Source organism: Solea senegalensis, linkage group LG16 (assembly GCF_019176455.1).
Source record: "Solea senegalensis isolate Sse05_10M linkage group LG16, IFAPA_SoseM_1, whole genome shotgun sequence".
In the NCBI taxonomy this organism is placed as follows: Eukaryota; Metazoa; Chordata; class Actinopteri; order Pleuronectiformes; family Soleidae; genus Solea; species Solea senegalensis.
In genome coordinates this window covers 7,424,012-7,438,489 of record NC_058036.1, presented here as the reverse complement: position 1 = coordinate 7,438,489, position 14,478 = coordinate 7,424,012, and the positions used below count along the sequence as shown (strand labels likewise).

At 45.3% G+C, this 14,478-nt stretch overlaps 1 protein-coding gene across 2 annotated transcripts; it reads left to right on the top strand.

Annotated features, from left to right (window-relative positions):
* The first annotated feature begins 1,313 nt into the window (after positions 1-1,313).
* On the top strand, positions 1,314-11,494 carry e2f2 (E2F transcription factor 2). Of its 2 annotated transcripts, none has more exons than XM_044047372.1 (7): positions 1,314-2,136; positions 7,339-7,438; positions 7,810-8,029; positions 8,311-8,472; positions 8,568-8,682; positions 8,833-9,028; positions 9,630-11,494. In XM_044047372.1, the coding sequence occupies exons 1-7, from the start codon at positions 1,852-1,854 to the stop codon at positions 9,902-9,904; spliced, it is 1,353 nt and encodes a 450-aa protein (XP_043903307.1). In that variant the 5' UTR covers positions 1,314-1,851; the 3' UTR covers positions 9,905-11,494. The 2 variants fall into 2 exon arrangements, with proteins under 2 accessions (XP_043903307.1, XP_043903306.1); XM_044047371.1 differs by having other exon boundaries at positions 8,830-9,028.
* Positions 11,495-14,478: the final 2,984 nt, after the last annotated feature.

The following is a 14,478-nucleotide window of genomic DNA, read 5'->3' as shown; positions in this document are numbered from 1 at the left end:
TCCCCCTAAAAACCTAAGGAAAGTGAACATAGTCGTACATGAGTGAGTCTGAATTCCCACCACTGATTGTAGATTATGCAAACCCACCAACTCCTGTTCCTGTAGTGATACATGAAAGAGGAAGTGGCTGAGGGTGGAGATGATCTAAGTTGCGTTATTTGCCACTTCTGTTAGAATTGGAATCATATTAACTAAGCGTGTTAAGCAACTCCATGTGTTTATCCCTCCGTCTTTATGTTCTGTAAACCTACTGTATGTATATATTGGGTTATACCAGTCAGTGTATCCCGTACAGTATATGATCGCATTTTGTATTCAGACTACACTCAGATTTGAAAATAAAGTGAAATATACTGCAGATATACGCATGACAATAGCCTTGCTTTAACTGGCACTCTTTCTTTTTTTCTTGGCCAATGGGGGTCAAGTCATATGGCTTGGGTCTGGTAGATGTGGGGGAGGGGTTGTTTTCTTTCAATATCTCCTCTGAGCCAATAAGCAAGAGTGCTTCCAAATGAATCCAATTATCATGTACAAACACCTCACTATTTCATCATATTAAAATATCAACTCCCCTGTAAACAACAAAACAGCTCTTTTCTTCTTCTTTTTTTAAATTAATTTTTACATATTAAAAAGATGCAGGAATTGAATCCTATAACAAATAATTATTTATGCATACGCACATTTCTCTATAGTGTCTTATATTTGCTATTTTTTAATTCCCAATGCTTGTATTTGAGTGCTTATTGATAACTAACCTGGTAAAACACATTATTTGAAAATGATATGGTCACTACTACTTAAACGTAACGTAAGTCATTGTGCAGTATACGTTTTTGTTTACTGTAAAGTATTGTGTTTTGAAATATCAGTGCAATATTTGATGCTGTGTGACATTTAAAATTTAAGTTAAGGTTATGTTAGGCAAAGACAAAATGACTTATGATTAGCTTATTTTAGTGAGATTTTAGTTCAAACTTGTTTCAACACACAAGGAGGTTCAGTTAAGAAAGTTTAAAGTACTTTTATTACATTATGTGGATCGTGTATTTGCTGTTTTCTGTTATTTTATAGACTGGACTCCTTTATCTTGGTGGTTATTGTCTCCATTTCCAGTCTGGACATAAAGGAACATTATGCACCAAAATTGTGCTGCTGGCCCTTTAAGAAGACGAACGCCAGCCCCGAACAACTGTTTTATGCAAATGTGACAAGCCGAACGTGCCAGGAGCCAATCAGAGGCCACGTCTAGTCGCGGGAGATCCGAATTTCGCGGGACGAAGTTTGGCGCTAAAAGAAAAAAAAAAGCTGCTGTTCTTCTTCTTCTTCTCTTGTATGCGGAGCGAAGCTGCGAGTAGCACGGACCGGATTCACATCACACTGAGACCAGGTCTGACTCTGATTCTGTGCACCACAGGCAGCGAACGCAACAACAAGGACTCGATCTTAAACCAGATCCTCATGAGACTTGAGGGGGGAGAAGAAACACTTCTGAAACCGGACTTTAAAACGTTTTCTATTTATTTATTTTCTAAATAACTTGACCGGACAAAGGACAACAACACGGATCTGTCTGCTGTGTGTGTGTGTGTATTCTGGCGAATATTACTACAATATTACACATTTTTAACTTGTGTATTTTGAAGGTTTAACTCCTGAATGAGTTGCTTTTGGCTCGTTTTTTTATTATTACAGTAGATATATTTGCCACAGAAAGACTGCAGGAGCCACAGATCACAGAGCATCCGGAGGAGGATTTGTCACACAGTGGTCTGTGGTCGTCTTCAGCGGACTAAACCACATCAGTCCGGTTTCATTTAGTTTAACAGTAAAAAAAAAAAACCCAAAATGATGCGAACGCCTAAAGGCGTCTCTCCGGCGCCGGGTCGCCCGCTGGTGGGTCTGCACTGCTCCCAGCAGCAGAAGCAGCTGAAGCTTTTGTCCACAGGTGGAGTGAAGGCCGACTTCTTCAGCACCGGACTGTCCAGTCCACCGATGAGCACGGTACCGATGGGCTACTTCACCCAGATCTGCAACACCGCCGCGGCCGAACAAAGAGCCAACAGCAGCCTGTACTCAACCCCCCACGGACCGGAGGCTAAACCCGTCAGATCCTCCTCCGGGCGACTGCCGGTAACGAATCAAACACACCCTGCACCACTGCGCCTTCATACAGTAGCTCATAAGGGATGATTGATTCGGTCGAACAGCACACTTGAGTCCTGTTCCTGCCTGTGTGGGTGGAATAATCCCGGATTTCCACTGGTGTGTCTGTGTGTGTCTGTGTGTGTGTGTGTGCTACATTCAAATATTCAAATTTGACGTGATAAGACATAGAGGAGTTACTGTGTGTGTGTGTGTGTGTGTGTGTGTGTGTGTGTGTGTGACATCTTTACAGTCCAGCTGTAGCTTTAGTCCAAGTTTGTGTGTGTGATGTGATGGTTTGTGTTGAGATGGGGGTCTGTTCAGAGTTCAGGGCCCTTCTTTAGTGTGAGTGGCCCCCATGGTCCCAGTCAAACAATACTGAGGGACGGTGGTGTGGCTGAAGACGCCAATGTAAACACCTCATTTTACACATTACTATGACAACGTGTTTTAAATACAAACAAACATATTGTCACTTCAGCCCTCACACATTTGAATTCTTTCCTTGTTCCCCTTAGTACAGTAAACTCAGTGTTTTTTGTTTTTTTTTGGTTTCTCAAGTTAGGGACACCTGGGAAACAAAAACACAACACAGCCGAGTAATAATCGACAGATGAATCGATAATGAGCTGCAGAGGAGAGAAAAGAAGAGGAAAGCCCCCTAGATTGTTGTGTACACTCTTATCTGAACAGCTTTATATGTGTTTACGCCCCCTACGACAGCTGCTCTCACTGCACCTGTTATTAAGGCAAAACAAGACCTGAGAAACCTGTTATATGACTTTAGGTTAGAGGTCAGAGGTCCCGGCTAGACAACTGCTGTGTCTTCCTGTGAGCAGATGATTGTATTTGCATGTGAACATAACTGAAAAGTCAGTTGCATGACAAGAAAGAATAACAGAGCTATATCAACAGGATTCTTTAAAATGCTGGAGGCATTGCTGTGTTTGTCTCCTTTTTCTTAATCCCTGCACTCTTCCAGATTGACTGAATTGCAGCAAAGCTACAGGTGATAGGGGTCAGAATGTGTGCAGGGTCTTCAAATCTCAGGTTAACCCCCCCCAGGCCTCGGGCCTAATAGGTCCTTGCAAGAGGATTAGGCGGACATAAGTAAAGTGATAAACAGGCTGCCACCTGGCTCATCATACGTACGCCGCGGTGACATGAATCATGATGACATGGAACGTGTCATTTAAAAGAACCGTACACGCTTGTTCATTTAATCTAGCGTCCCAACCTCTTCATGTGAAGAGTCTGACATCAGCGCTGCATGGCCCGGCCTGATATGGAGCGCAGTGGATGCGGGCTGGTTTATAATGCGGCCGAAGATGGTTACGAGTTGCAGATAAGAAGCCAGGATGCCGGGTGTGTTTTCACCCTGATAAATGGGCCGTCTATTCTTCTCCCCCTCCGCTGCAGCACATAAGTACATAATATGACGATGTCACCACGTTGACTTTGAGTGACTGGAGGGGGCTGGTGTGCACACGGCAGCTGATGTAAGGAGGCGTTGTCATTTAAAGTCCAGTTAGTTCATGTGGGACGGGAAAGAGTAAAGCACTTTTGAAAGAAACGCGGCGGGTTTCAAAAGTCCTGACGTCCCCACGGTGATGAAACTTCCTCATCACTTTCAGGAAAATTAGGTAAACCTCCAGGTTTAGAGAGTCCATTAAGACCAACACCGGATTGTAATGTCTTGCAAGCTTGCTACACCGGTGGGTGATGGCACAGTGACCTAAGGCCTTTTCCTTCCTTCCTTCCTATTCCCTTGTCTCACTTCTCATTATCATACAGCATCCAACACTCAGTCTTGTTTATTTCATGTGAGAAGACATTTTTCATGTTCTTTAAAGACCTGCGCTGAGATTCTCCAAGACCTAAATGTTCTTGCCAGATTCTTAGTCTAATACAGTAAAAGTCTGCGTGAGCTTATGTGGGAATACAGCAAAAGAAACTCCAGAAGAAAATCCAGCGGGACCAAGCCAGGTGTGACACTCTGGATCTTCTAGAGATCTTTTCACTGTTGTAGATGCATCTCACCTAGATCATCTGGACAAGGTCCAGGCCCAATCTCTCTCGGTGTTACCTGGAGTTCAAAAACGGCTTAATACAGACTGCACTATTGTCAGTGTGGCACCTATGTGAGCTATACGCTGCATGTATGCGACACAGCAGCTTGTGCTCCGTCATGTGTCATGTTTACAGGAAGCGGTGCGTCTTCACGTAAGTCTCGCTTCCTGTCACTTTGACGTGATGCATCCTCTCTGCGTTGGCCACGGAACGGGACGCCCGTGTCATTGCACGCTTAACAAAGAAGTTAATGTTTGATTTTTGGCTGCAAAGGTTTGACCTTCACCTTTGAATCATGTTAATTGCAGTAAAATAGGTGGCGTATCAGTTATTCACTTTCGGTTTAACGTTGATGCCAGTGTGTTACAGGCCTCACGTTCCTCTCCCAAGTCCAAATCAAACGTTAACTCACAGCTGTACGTGACAGCAGATTATCAGTCTCATAATGGAGGGAATTATGTTTTGCTTCGGGCCACAGTCCAGCGTGATCTTTGCCGTCTGCATAATGTCCACCACCGGAGACAATGTCACACTTATTCCCCCGCTTATTATTTTTTTTTTGCGGAACGACGTAAACATTAATATCAGCTTTGTGAATGACTTCTTTTTATCGCGTGTCGGCAATGCACCGCTCTTGCATTCAAAGTTGACCCCATGTGGTGAGCCCCTTTTCTGATTCATGTCACCAGTGTGTGACAACTCTATTTACCTAAAAACCTCTCTCTGTGGAAATTTCCTCTCATTCACTGTTTTTTTTTAACTCCAGCCTTGGGCCAGCACTGGCCCTGGAGCCTGGTTTCTCAATAGGGGGGGTAGATCTGCATATCAAATGAGCCAAACCCCCGACCTACCTCTCCACCAGAACCCCAAATGGCCACATCCACCCTTCCCTCTTGAGGAACACATCACTGGCAATGTTATCAGCGATGCCGCCATTGTTGTTCCTTTGACTACCAAGGGTGTGGTGGTGGTGAGGGCTGTTGTTGACACAGAGGTCGTTATTTGCAGGCGTACTGTAACTTGCCCTTCGCTCGGCTGGAATCTGGGTCCCAGTGAGGCGGCCTGACTAGCCGGGTTTGTTGGTTTTTGAGAAGAGGCCCAGCAGCAGAAATCCCCCACGTGTGACTCACTGTGTGTGTGAGAAACAGTGCTGTGGAGATAGAGAGAGAGATGGAGATAGAGATGACAGGAATCAGCCAAAGAATGTCCGACAAATTTGAGGCTGACAGTGCAGAGTTCGGGTGTAACTGGGCAGGCCGGCAGGGTGAGGTTGTAGCAGACGTGATCGGGCTGATACTGATGCTACTTTTCTAGACACAAAACTGAAAAACTGAAAAAATTGACTCACTTGTTGCTCTGTATAGACATGGGAGATGATTGAAATTATTAATAACATGATTATTAACTCAATGTCTGGCTTCCTGTCCAGGTCAATGATTCGTCTCATGCGGTTTTCACAGCCTGCTCTTCTCTGCTGACTCAGCAGAGAAGTCCCTTGTGCATAAACGGGAGCACCCCTGCCGCAACCCATACAGCTGCAGGGCAAAACCGTTGGTCTCCCCTTACAACATGTCACCCGGCCTGTAGCTATGAATTTTTACAGGTCTGACAGTGCAGACGTGACGTGCCGCGGCTCGATCGGCACATTTAGGTTGTAGAAGTCGCGGAGAGTCTTGCTGAATTATTGTGGTTTTTTTTTTAATTTTCTGCTGACGCGCCGCATTCTGACGAGTGAAGTGAAACTAGGCGGATTGTCTCCCCGCTCAAACTTCACCTGTTACTGCTTGCCGGCACCCCTGACTGGTATCTAATTCCTCTCTGTAACTGCTGGTGCTTTACAAATACTGTTGCCAACACAAACAGGACCTTTTACTCCCACAATTAGCGCCAACAGCTTGCATTTTGTCACAGAAAGCCAGTCACAGGCCTGTCCCATGTCCCCGAAGTGTCTCTAAAGGCCGCCTGAAGGGTCTGAGGCATTAAGAGCCACCTCGTCAGCAGCACATACGCTCGGCTGTGTTGCTCCAGATGTCGCCAGTCAACAGGTGGATGTGTCAGGAGGCACGCCGGGACAATGGCAGCCTTCATTATCCCGGCACTCGCTCAAGCACATCCACACGTGCTTTCTGCCCCCCGTCTCTGAGAGTTTGCCTAAACCTATTAGCCGTGGCACCGACAAGGCGAGGGATTACTGTTTCATTTTGTCCAGAGACATGGAGGAAATGCAAATACATGAAAGGTGAGGTTCCTGACCAGATGCTGCAAAGTACCCAGCGTGCTCAGGAGCCGAATTCCCACGCCGTGTTAGCTCCGTCCGCCATTGTGCTTTTGTGTGGGTGCAACCTCTCCACAAATGTTCTTATATACCTCGTGTTAACGTTGTCCATGTCAGGGCCTTGTCACTGAGCACAACTCTGGAGGGGGAGAGGGTGCCGTCGCAGTGTTGTGACTTTCACTTTTACATGTAGGTCATGGCATAAAACAACGGTCATGTGACGCTTTCAGTCGTTTATGTTTTGTCCAAAAGTCGTGTTTGTGTTTTCGTTACGGAAGAGCATGTTACAGTTCCTGCTCGTGTGTGTGTGTGTGTGTGTGTGGAGTTAGCTGTGAAGAAAGGGGAGACGGGGGAGAGAGGAGGGAGAGAGGCAGTGAGGATGCCAGGGATTTCCTGGCGTTTTGCATGCAGGCAGTCGTTCAAGACCCGATCACCCTCCCCTTCTGCTGAGGTCACACACACACACACACACACACACGCACGCATACAAGAACAGCCCCTCTTCAAGTGCTTTGGAAAGTGTGAGGGGGCTGCTTTGTTTCTGCACTTGAGGGCTGTTGTCACATTTACGACACGGCACTTTTCAACAACCCCCGGTATTTAGCACTTTTGCCAGCACGGTTGCATAGAGGAAGCTGTCGCCCTCCACGTTTTAACATTGTCAAACTTGTGTCTTGCCAAGTGAGCGAGATTTGTTAAGTAGGCGGGACGACAGCATCGTTCCCAGGGTTCTGCAGACACCTTGCAAATTCCTACGATGACCAAATGTTTCTTTTCTTTCTGAGTGAGAGAAGCCGTCTTTGCTCGTTTCGTTTTCATGATGCGTTTGAACTCTTGCTCTCCAGGCGAAAAGGAAGCTGGATCTCGAGGACCCTCTTAACCTCCCAGAGTTCCGCACGCCCAAAGGCAAAGGCAGCATCGCAGTCAGGATACCAAGTCCAAGGAGTGAGTATTGTACAGCGTTCATGTTTCAAGAGAACCTCCCTACATGAGAAGACGCAATACAAACATTGAAACAAAAGTGTACAATTACATTAAAAATACCCGAGTGTAGCATCATTTTACAAAAAAAACCTAAGAAAAACATAGAAAAACATATTCTGTTTTGAATACTATGCACACTATTTTTAGATATGAGCCACAGTCACATGCATTATATATTGTACACAGCAATAAGGATGACTATTGTATTCAGGACGCAATACCATGTGATTTGGTTCTGAAATTTACAGAAACCCTGTGGGAAAAAGTGGATTTGTGTCAAACACGCAGTCTTTTTCACACGAGTGCCATTTGCTCAAATCTTCGTCCCCCAGCTCCAAAGTCTCCAGGGGAGCGGACACGGTACGACACCTCCCTGGGCCTGCTGACCAAGAAATTTGTGGGCCTGATTGCCGAGTCTCCCGACGGAGTCCTTGACCTGAACTGGGCCACCGAGGTCCTGGAGGTCCAGAAGAGACGCATCTATGACATCACCAATGTCCTGGAGGGAGTGCAGCTGATCAGGAAGAAATCAAAGAATAACATCCAGTGGCTGTGAGTTTGAAAGTTATCAGCAGGGATTGTATAAATTGAAAGGAATCAGGAAATGTAGATGTAATTTTTGGTATAATCTGTTATCAACGTCATTTAATGCAAATAAACTATTGTACATCTACATCTACATCAGTTCTAACAACAGTACTGTTCACTGAGCTCATCTGACACCTAGTGGCTGTAACTAATCACTACATGGGTTGCCTTTTCAGTAGCGTGCCTGTTTTACTCACCCATTTTAATGTCAGCAATGCATTTGCGTTTGCTCTGTGGCGCCGTAGGGTTGCAGACGTGTTTGAGGGCGGTGCAGGTGGAGGAGCGAAGGCGCGTGCCCTCAGGAAGGAGCTGGGAGACCTGGAGCGAGCGGAGCGATCCCTGGATGAACTGATCCAGTCGAGCACGGCGCAGCTCAAACAACTCACTGACCACAAAGACAATCAGAGATATCCTTTTACACGCGTGTCGGTGACATGACAAAATGATCCACGTAGTAGTATGTGCTGCCGTTGTTAGCCTTGACCCCCTCCGCCCCCTGCACGTTGGGATATGTGACGTACCAGGACATACACTCCATCGGCAGTCTCCGCGATCAGACGGTCATCGCCGTCAAGGCGCCTGCGGACACGAAGCTGGAGGTGCCAGACGCAGCGGGGGTGAGAGTGAATCTTTGCTTGAGGCTGCACCCACACCAATATATTTTAGTTTTCAAATTGCGTTATTTAAATAAAAGTGATGTCTAGTACGTAACTGTCTGTTTGAAACGGACGCTATACCATCCCTTTGTCCCTTTCCCCTTACAGCAGGCATCACTACAGATCTACTTAAAGAGTAAAAATGGCCCAATCGAAGTCTACCTGTGTCCAGAAGAGGGCCTCGAAGACGCGAGCCCCGTCAAGAGCCTGCTCACCCCGAAAAAGGAGTTCCCTCAGCCCCTCTGTCCTCCGACTGCAACCCCAATAGCACCGGCAATGTACGGCGTCAAAGAGGAGCCCGTTGAACGTAAGCTTGTTTTATAATTCAGTGCAAAGCTCACACAGTAACATTTTAGAGGTTAGAGCAAAAGAAATAGACTTGCATAGAGTTGCAGTGGCAGAGGTGAGCTGCAAGTTCCTCCTAGAGAAGAGGAGGTCCATGAAGTGGAGCTGTGGAGTTTGACTCGTTTAATAACCACGAGTGATAACCGTACCACAAACCTCGCCATATAACCTCTGTCGTGTTTACATTTCTGTTTGTGTTATGAAGAGGAGAGGAAGATATTGTCATCTCCATAGAAACAGATAAACACATTCGATGACGTGCTTGTTTAAAGCACCCATGTGTAACTTATTTCGTCCCACACGTCTCCAGACTTACTCCACACCTCAGGTATCCTGCATTTTTCTGAAAGGATGACCATATGCCAACTGTCACTCATGTTTCAGAGAACTGGGGATAATTCGTTAACCTAAAGTTCGCTGCCGTCTCACTTTACGATTTTAAACATTTTAATGTCAGGCTAAAATCCTATGATTTGGAACTCATGGTGTATTAGTTCATCACCTAGGAAACGCAACGACTTCACCTCAGCCTCTCACCTGCTCCGTCCTCTCCTCCAACACAGTGAACATGTCCACGTCAGCTCCAGCTGCATCCACGGCTACGAACTCCGCGTCCTCCCTGCTGGACGTAGAGGGTCTGCTGGGTTTGCCGCCCAGTCTGCTCCAGATCACAGAGGACCAGCTTCCCGGTACCTCATTCAACCCGGATCCCAACACCCCATTTGTCAGCTTCTCTCCGCCGCTGGACCACGACGATTACCTGTGGAGCCTCGAGGACGGTGAGGGAGTGTCAGATTTCTTTGACACCTACGATCTTGGGGATTTGTTGAAGAGCTGAGGTCTGAAAAGCAGGACGCGCAGGGGTGGGGGGGTGAATTTAGGGGAAAAGAGAAGGCGATATGCCTTCTCAAAATATGAAACCTTACACTATGAAGCCATCACTCTTTTTTTGTCATGCCTGTTTTACACCTTACCTTAATAATAATAATAATAATAATAATAATAATATTATTAAAGCAATCCTAAATGTACTGAAAAAAAATGGAGGCAAATCAAATCGTGAAGAAAAGCAGGAATTTGTTGTTTTTTTTGAAAAAAGCATGGGGGTTATTATGCATATCACATCACCAGCATGACATCTGGTAACATTTCTGTATCGGGCGGTGGGGGGTGTTTCACACCGTGAAAAACTCAGGAACTTTTTCTGTCTTCCTTGTTTCCAAAGTCTTAAATGTTTGTGCCACTCTTTGGCCCATAGGGGGCAGCCTTGTATTAAGTGAGCTTTAACTGCCATGCAGCTTTACAGGAGTCAATCAGTGGACGAGAGCGAGCGAAGAAAGCCATTTATGAACCCCACGTAAGGGTTGATCTTGATCATTTTCAACAAATGAAGCTGTGAAATACTCTGTGTGATACAACAAGTCCTTGCAGATCCACGAGCGCGAGCCATTTCAAGGCGCTGACGTCGGCTCGGTTCCGTCCAATCATATTTGCTCTCTCTGGCCTTGAGCTTTATGTTGGCGCAAACACTGTGCCAGACTTTGCAGGTTGTGGTAGCTGATACCGAGCCCGAGCCAGAGATTATGTGCGCTCTTTATTCTTTATTGAACATGTACAGTCTCAGACCGAAACAAGACAATTGCTCACGGCATCATCGTCGATTCAAATCAGTAGCTCTTCTATTAATGCGTTTAATAGCTGATTTTAATGACTCATTTTTCGCCGTAGTGTAAAACTACTATTGTATTTCTGAGGAAATGACCCAAGAGAATGAAAGCCAGCGTCTCTGCTGTAGATGTGGTTGGTTAATAATATATGTAATTAATGATTATAATGAGAGCAGTTTCTTTTTTTTTTGTCCTCTGCTTGTTCTGAGATCGTTTGGAATATAAACCGTGAGGGTTTGTCTGAAGTGTTCAGATTTCAGGTTCTTTTCCAGTGCAGCCAATTGAAATATAGACATGCAACGGAGGTTAGAGCAGGTGTGACTTTTATTTGTGTTTTTTTTTTTCTGAAGCATTGTAGACTTTGGAAAGTTTGAATTTCATGTTGATGCATTCTTAATTTTTATTATTATTATTTTGCTTTCCCTCTACGTTGCAGAGATAAGCTAAGTGTCCTGTCCTAACAAAACTTGAAAACGTGTGCTTGTGTGTGTGTGTGTTTGATAGTTTGGTAAATGGGTGTGTTTGTTTTTATAATGTAGGGTCAGACGATGTGAATTCAGACTTTGTAGTTGTGTTTTTTTTTCAATGAGCATTATTTTTCTGGTATTTGTACATAGTTATGTTTGTATTTATACCTATTTTTTTAAGTGAATTTTTTGGAAGTTGCAAAAACTGTTTTTGTAAGACATGCAGCACTTAATATGTTGTAATACTGTGTGGTCTGTTTGAAATGATTAAATAAAAGCTAAAGCCATGGTTTACATTGGAATTTGCACTCTATTTCTTTTAGTTTTAAACACTTTTCATACCAGACTTACCATCACCAATTCATTCATCCTTTTTTTTCCCCAATGAGGGACTGTTTTCTGTCTAATAAGAGAAAACTGGACACCGGCAGTTGATCTAATACAAAGACTGACATCACTTTGGGAGAGAGACACAGAGACGTGACAATGACACGGAATGAGGAATTAACACATTCCGACAGGCACACAAAAGGCAGCCCATCATTTTTTGGGGGGAGTTGGTTGCGTTGGGAACAAACTCAAAAGGCCATAGCCCCACAACAGGTCAAAGTGCAGGGGTTAGCGTGGAGTGCTGATCCCTGCCACGGGGGGGGGGGGATTTTTGCATGGACCAGTTTGTGAAAGAAATACGGTGACTTCATGCGCTGTCTTCATTTATTATTTTCCCCAAAACGCTTCCAGATTCTTGCTCAGATCTTAAAGTTTGAGGACCCAAGAACAACAGAGGTGACGGTGGAAAACAAGAGGTGGCGAGTCTATGGGAACTTCTCCTTTCCATAGACTCACCCACAGACCTTGTAAGACGATTTAAATCAAATAAGAAAAGAACACTTCAGCGTGTGGAGCTCAAATGTCTTCAACTGCATCAGTTGTATACAAAACTCTAGTATCTGTCTAAACCAACAGCAACAGGTGTGTATTGGCTGTACACCCCCCCACACACACACAGCTTTTGACACTGTGGTTTACGTGCTATCCAAACAATAGCACACCTCAGCTCTGTTACATCACACCTTCAACCAAAAAGTCGCCGAGACAACAAGAGACAGAGGGTTAGTTTGTTAGATGAGTCCTAAATGAAAAAAAGCTCACCATTTAACAGCACCAGGCTGTGGTCAAAAATGTTGTGTGTCATTGTTTAAGGCTGCAGGATCCAGCGGGGTCTCATTATATTCAGAGACAACATTTGGTTCAGTTTAGGACGTCGTACAATGTCAGTTATGGGCACTGAAAGCCTTGAAGTGACTGGCATAATGTATGACTATATATGTGACTAAACAGTTCCAGGAAAGCGTTAATTTAGTTGTTTGATTGTTGTTAGTGACATCGTGAATCCTACTGCATTTATTATGTACAATGATTCACGCAAAAAAACAAGTTGGACTGCCTTGCTCCCAGTCTGGAAAACTTTTTTGTTGCTTTACCAACCCCTGTGATGACAGGCATGCTGAAGGAGATGCCAATCTGAGGGTGGGGTTGACGGGGCAGGTATGTTGACAACAGCAGTGAAGTCAGTGGTGATGTGGAGGACACCAGAGGAGTTTGCCACTCTGCACTTCCTGCTGTTATACTTGCTGTTTTATTAGAGGCCCTTTCCTGTTCAATACATTTCATATTCTTATTCCAGTGGGGGAGCTGAAGCAACAATAAATCTCCCCCCACTCTCACTCCTCCTCTCCTCTCCCCTCTCCCCAGTCAGTGTCGTGTCGCCAGAAGAGGGGGGTATGTTACGGTAAGCTGGGGCCTAATGGTTTGACAAGGGCAGTAAATTGATAGCAGAACTAGTGGAGCTGAGTCAACAGGCAAGAGTGAAGAGAGTGAGGGAGGTTTTCTCTCTCTGAAAAAAACGTTGCCAGTGGACCTCTGTGCTGCTGGGAAGCGGCAAGGAAATCGTAGCAGCTGTAATCTTTACTGGAAGATGTCGGCACGACCTCTGTGCTGCTGCTGTGTGTGTGCGTCACAGAGAAAGAGGAACGCTGCATTTGGTCTTCACCAAAACTTAATTGCTCACAGAGGACAGAAATGTGAAGAGGATGTAAATACGGGTGAAAGCGGTGAATATGTACAGCACGTGTGGTTGTTTAGGAAGGAAAGGGCTGGCGATGAGGAGGGAAAACATGGAGTGAGTCACTCCAGACAATGAAGCTTCTATCTCTTTCTCCTTTTTCCTGTGTCGTCCCACCTTTGTCTTCCTCCCTGCGTTTGTCCCCCACCCCACATTCCCGCCACCTTCCAGAACTACTTAGCTCCGTCACTCCCCCCCCACTCCCACCTCCCCGTCCTTGGACTTGTGCTCTCTCCACTATATGTTAGTCCGTCGCCCGAGCAGACCGGTTTGCTCAGTTTTACAAGCAGGACCCAAAGCTTAGAGGGCTGGCAGACACACAAAGGCTCTGCTTATTTACTGGGGGCCGCAAAGAAACTGAAGGAGCGTATTGTTGGGACACAGTGAGCCTCTACATGACATCAGCCCCGCATGCACAACACCAACGTGTGGGAAACGAGCAAGTACACACTCATGTGTCACATTGACAGACACATACATTTATCCATACAGCCAGTCCCCTATCTGTGTTTTCCTCTTTTCTTTTCTCCACGAACAAGCTTTGTGCCATAAAGACACACAAAGGAAACAATACACAGCGAGGCCCTGTTAAACTGGGTCACCAAGCCTATTTATGTGACTCGGCAGTGTTTGGAGTCTGTCGCGTGCCCTCACTTTCTTATCTATGGAGTAAAGACATTTTCTCTTGGTGAGTAATGTCGTGTAGAATGAGTTTTCCATTTTTCTCTTCCTCAGTATTCTCAGTAGTTCATATTAGTCGTCGGTGATTTTTCACTTTCAGCTTCCAGAGGGTCTCACTCAACAACCCCTCCCTTTTTTTTTTTGCATTTAAAGTGAGTCTAAGTTATTTGCTTTGCACATGCAGCTAAGACGCGATGTAGCGGTAGTGAGTAGTTTGTGGTTCATTTTACCACAAGGAGGAGGGTATTTATTTATTTTTTTGCTTAAAATGAGCTCAAGTTGTTTAAAGAGCCCGGTCTAATTTTCCATTTTCACACATAATGCAGCTTTGGTTTTGCGGTAGAACCCAAAAGAGCGAGTGTATTTGATGTTGCTTTTAAAACCCATCCAACTGCACTTCACGCTGTATCATATCACTGCTCCCCTCGAGGCAACAGCGCACTGATACACCTCTTCTCTTTCAGCTGACAGG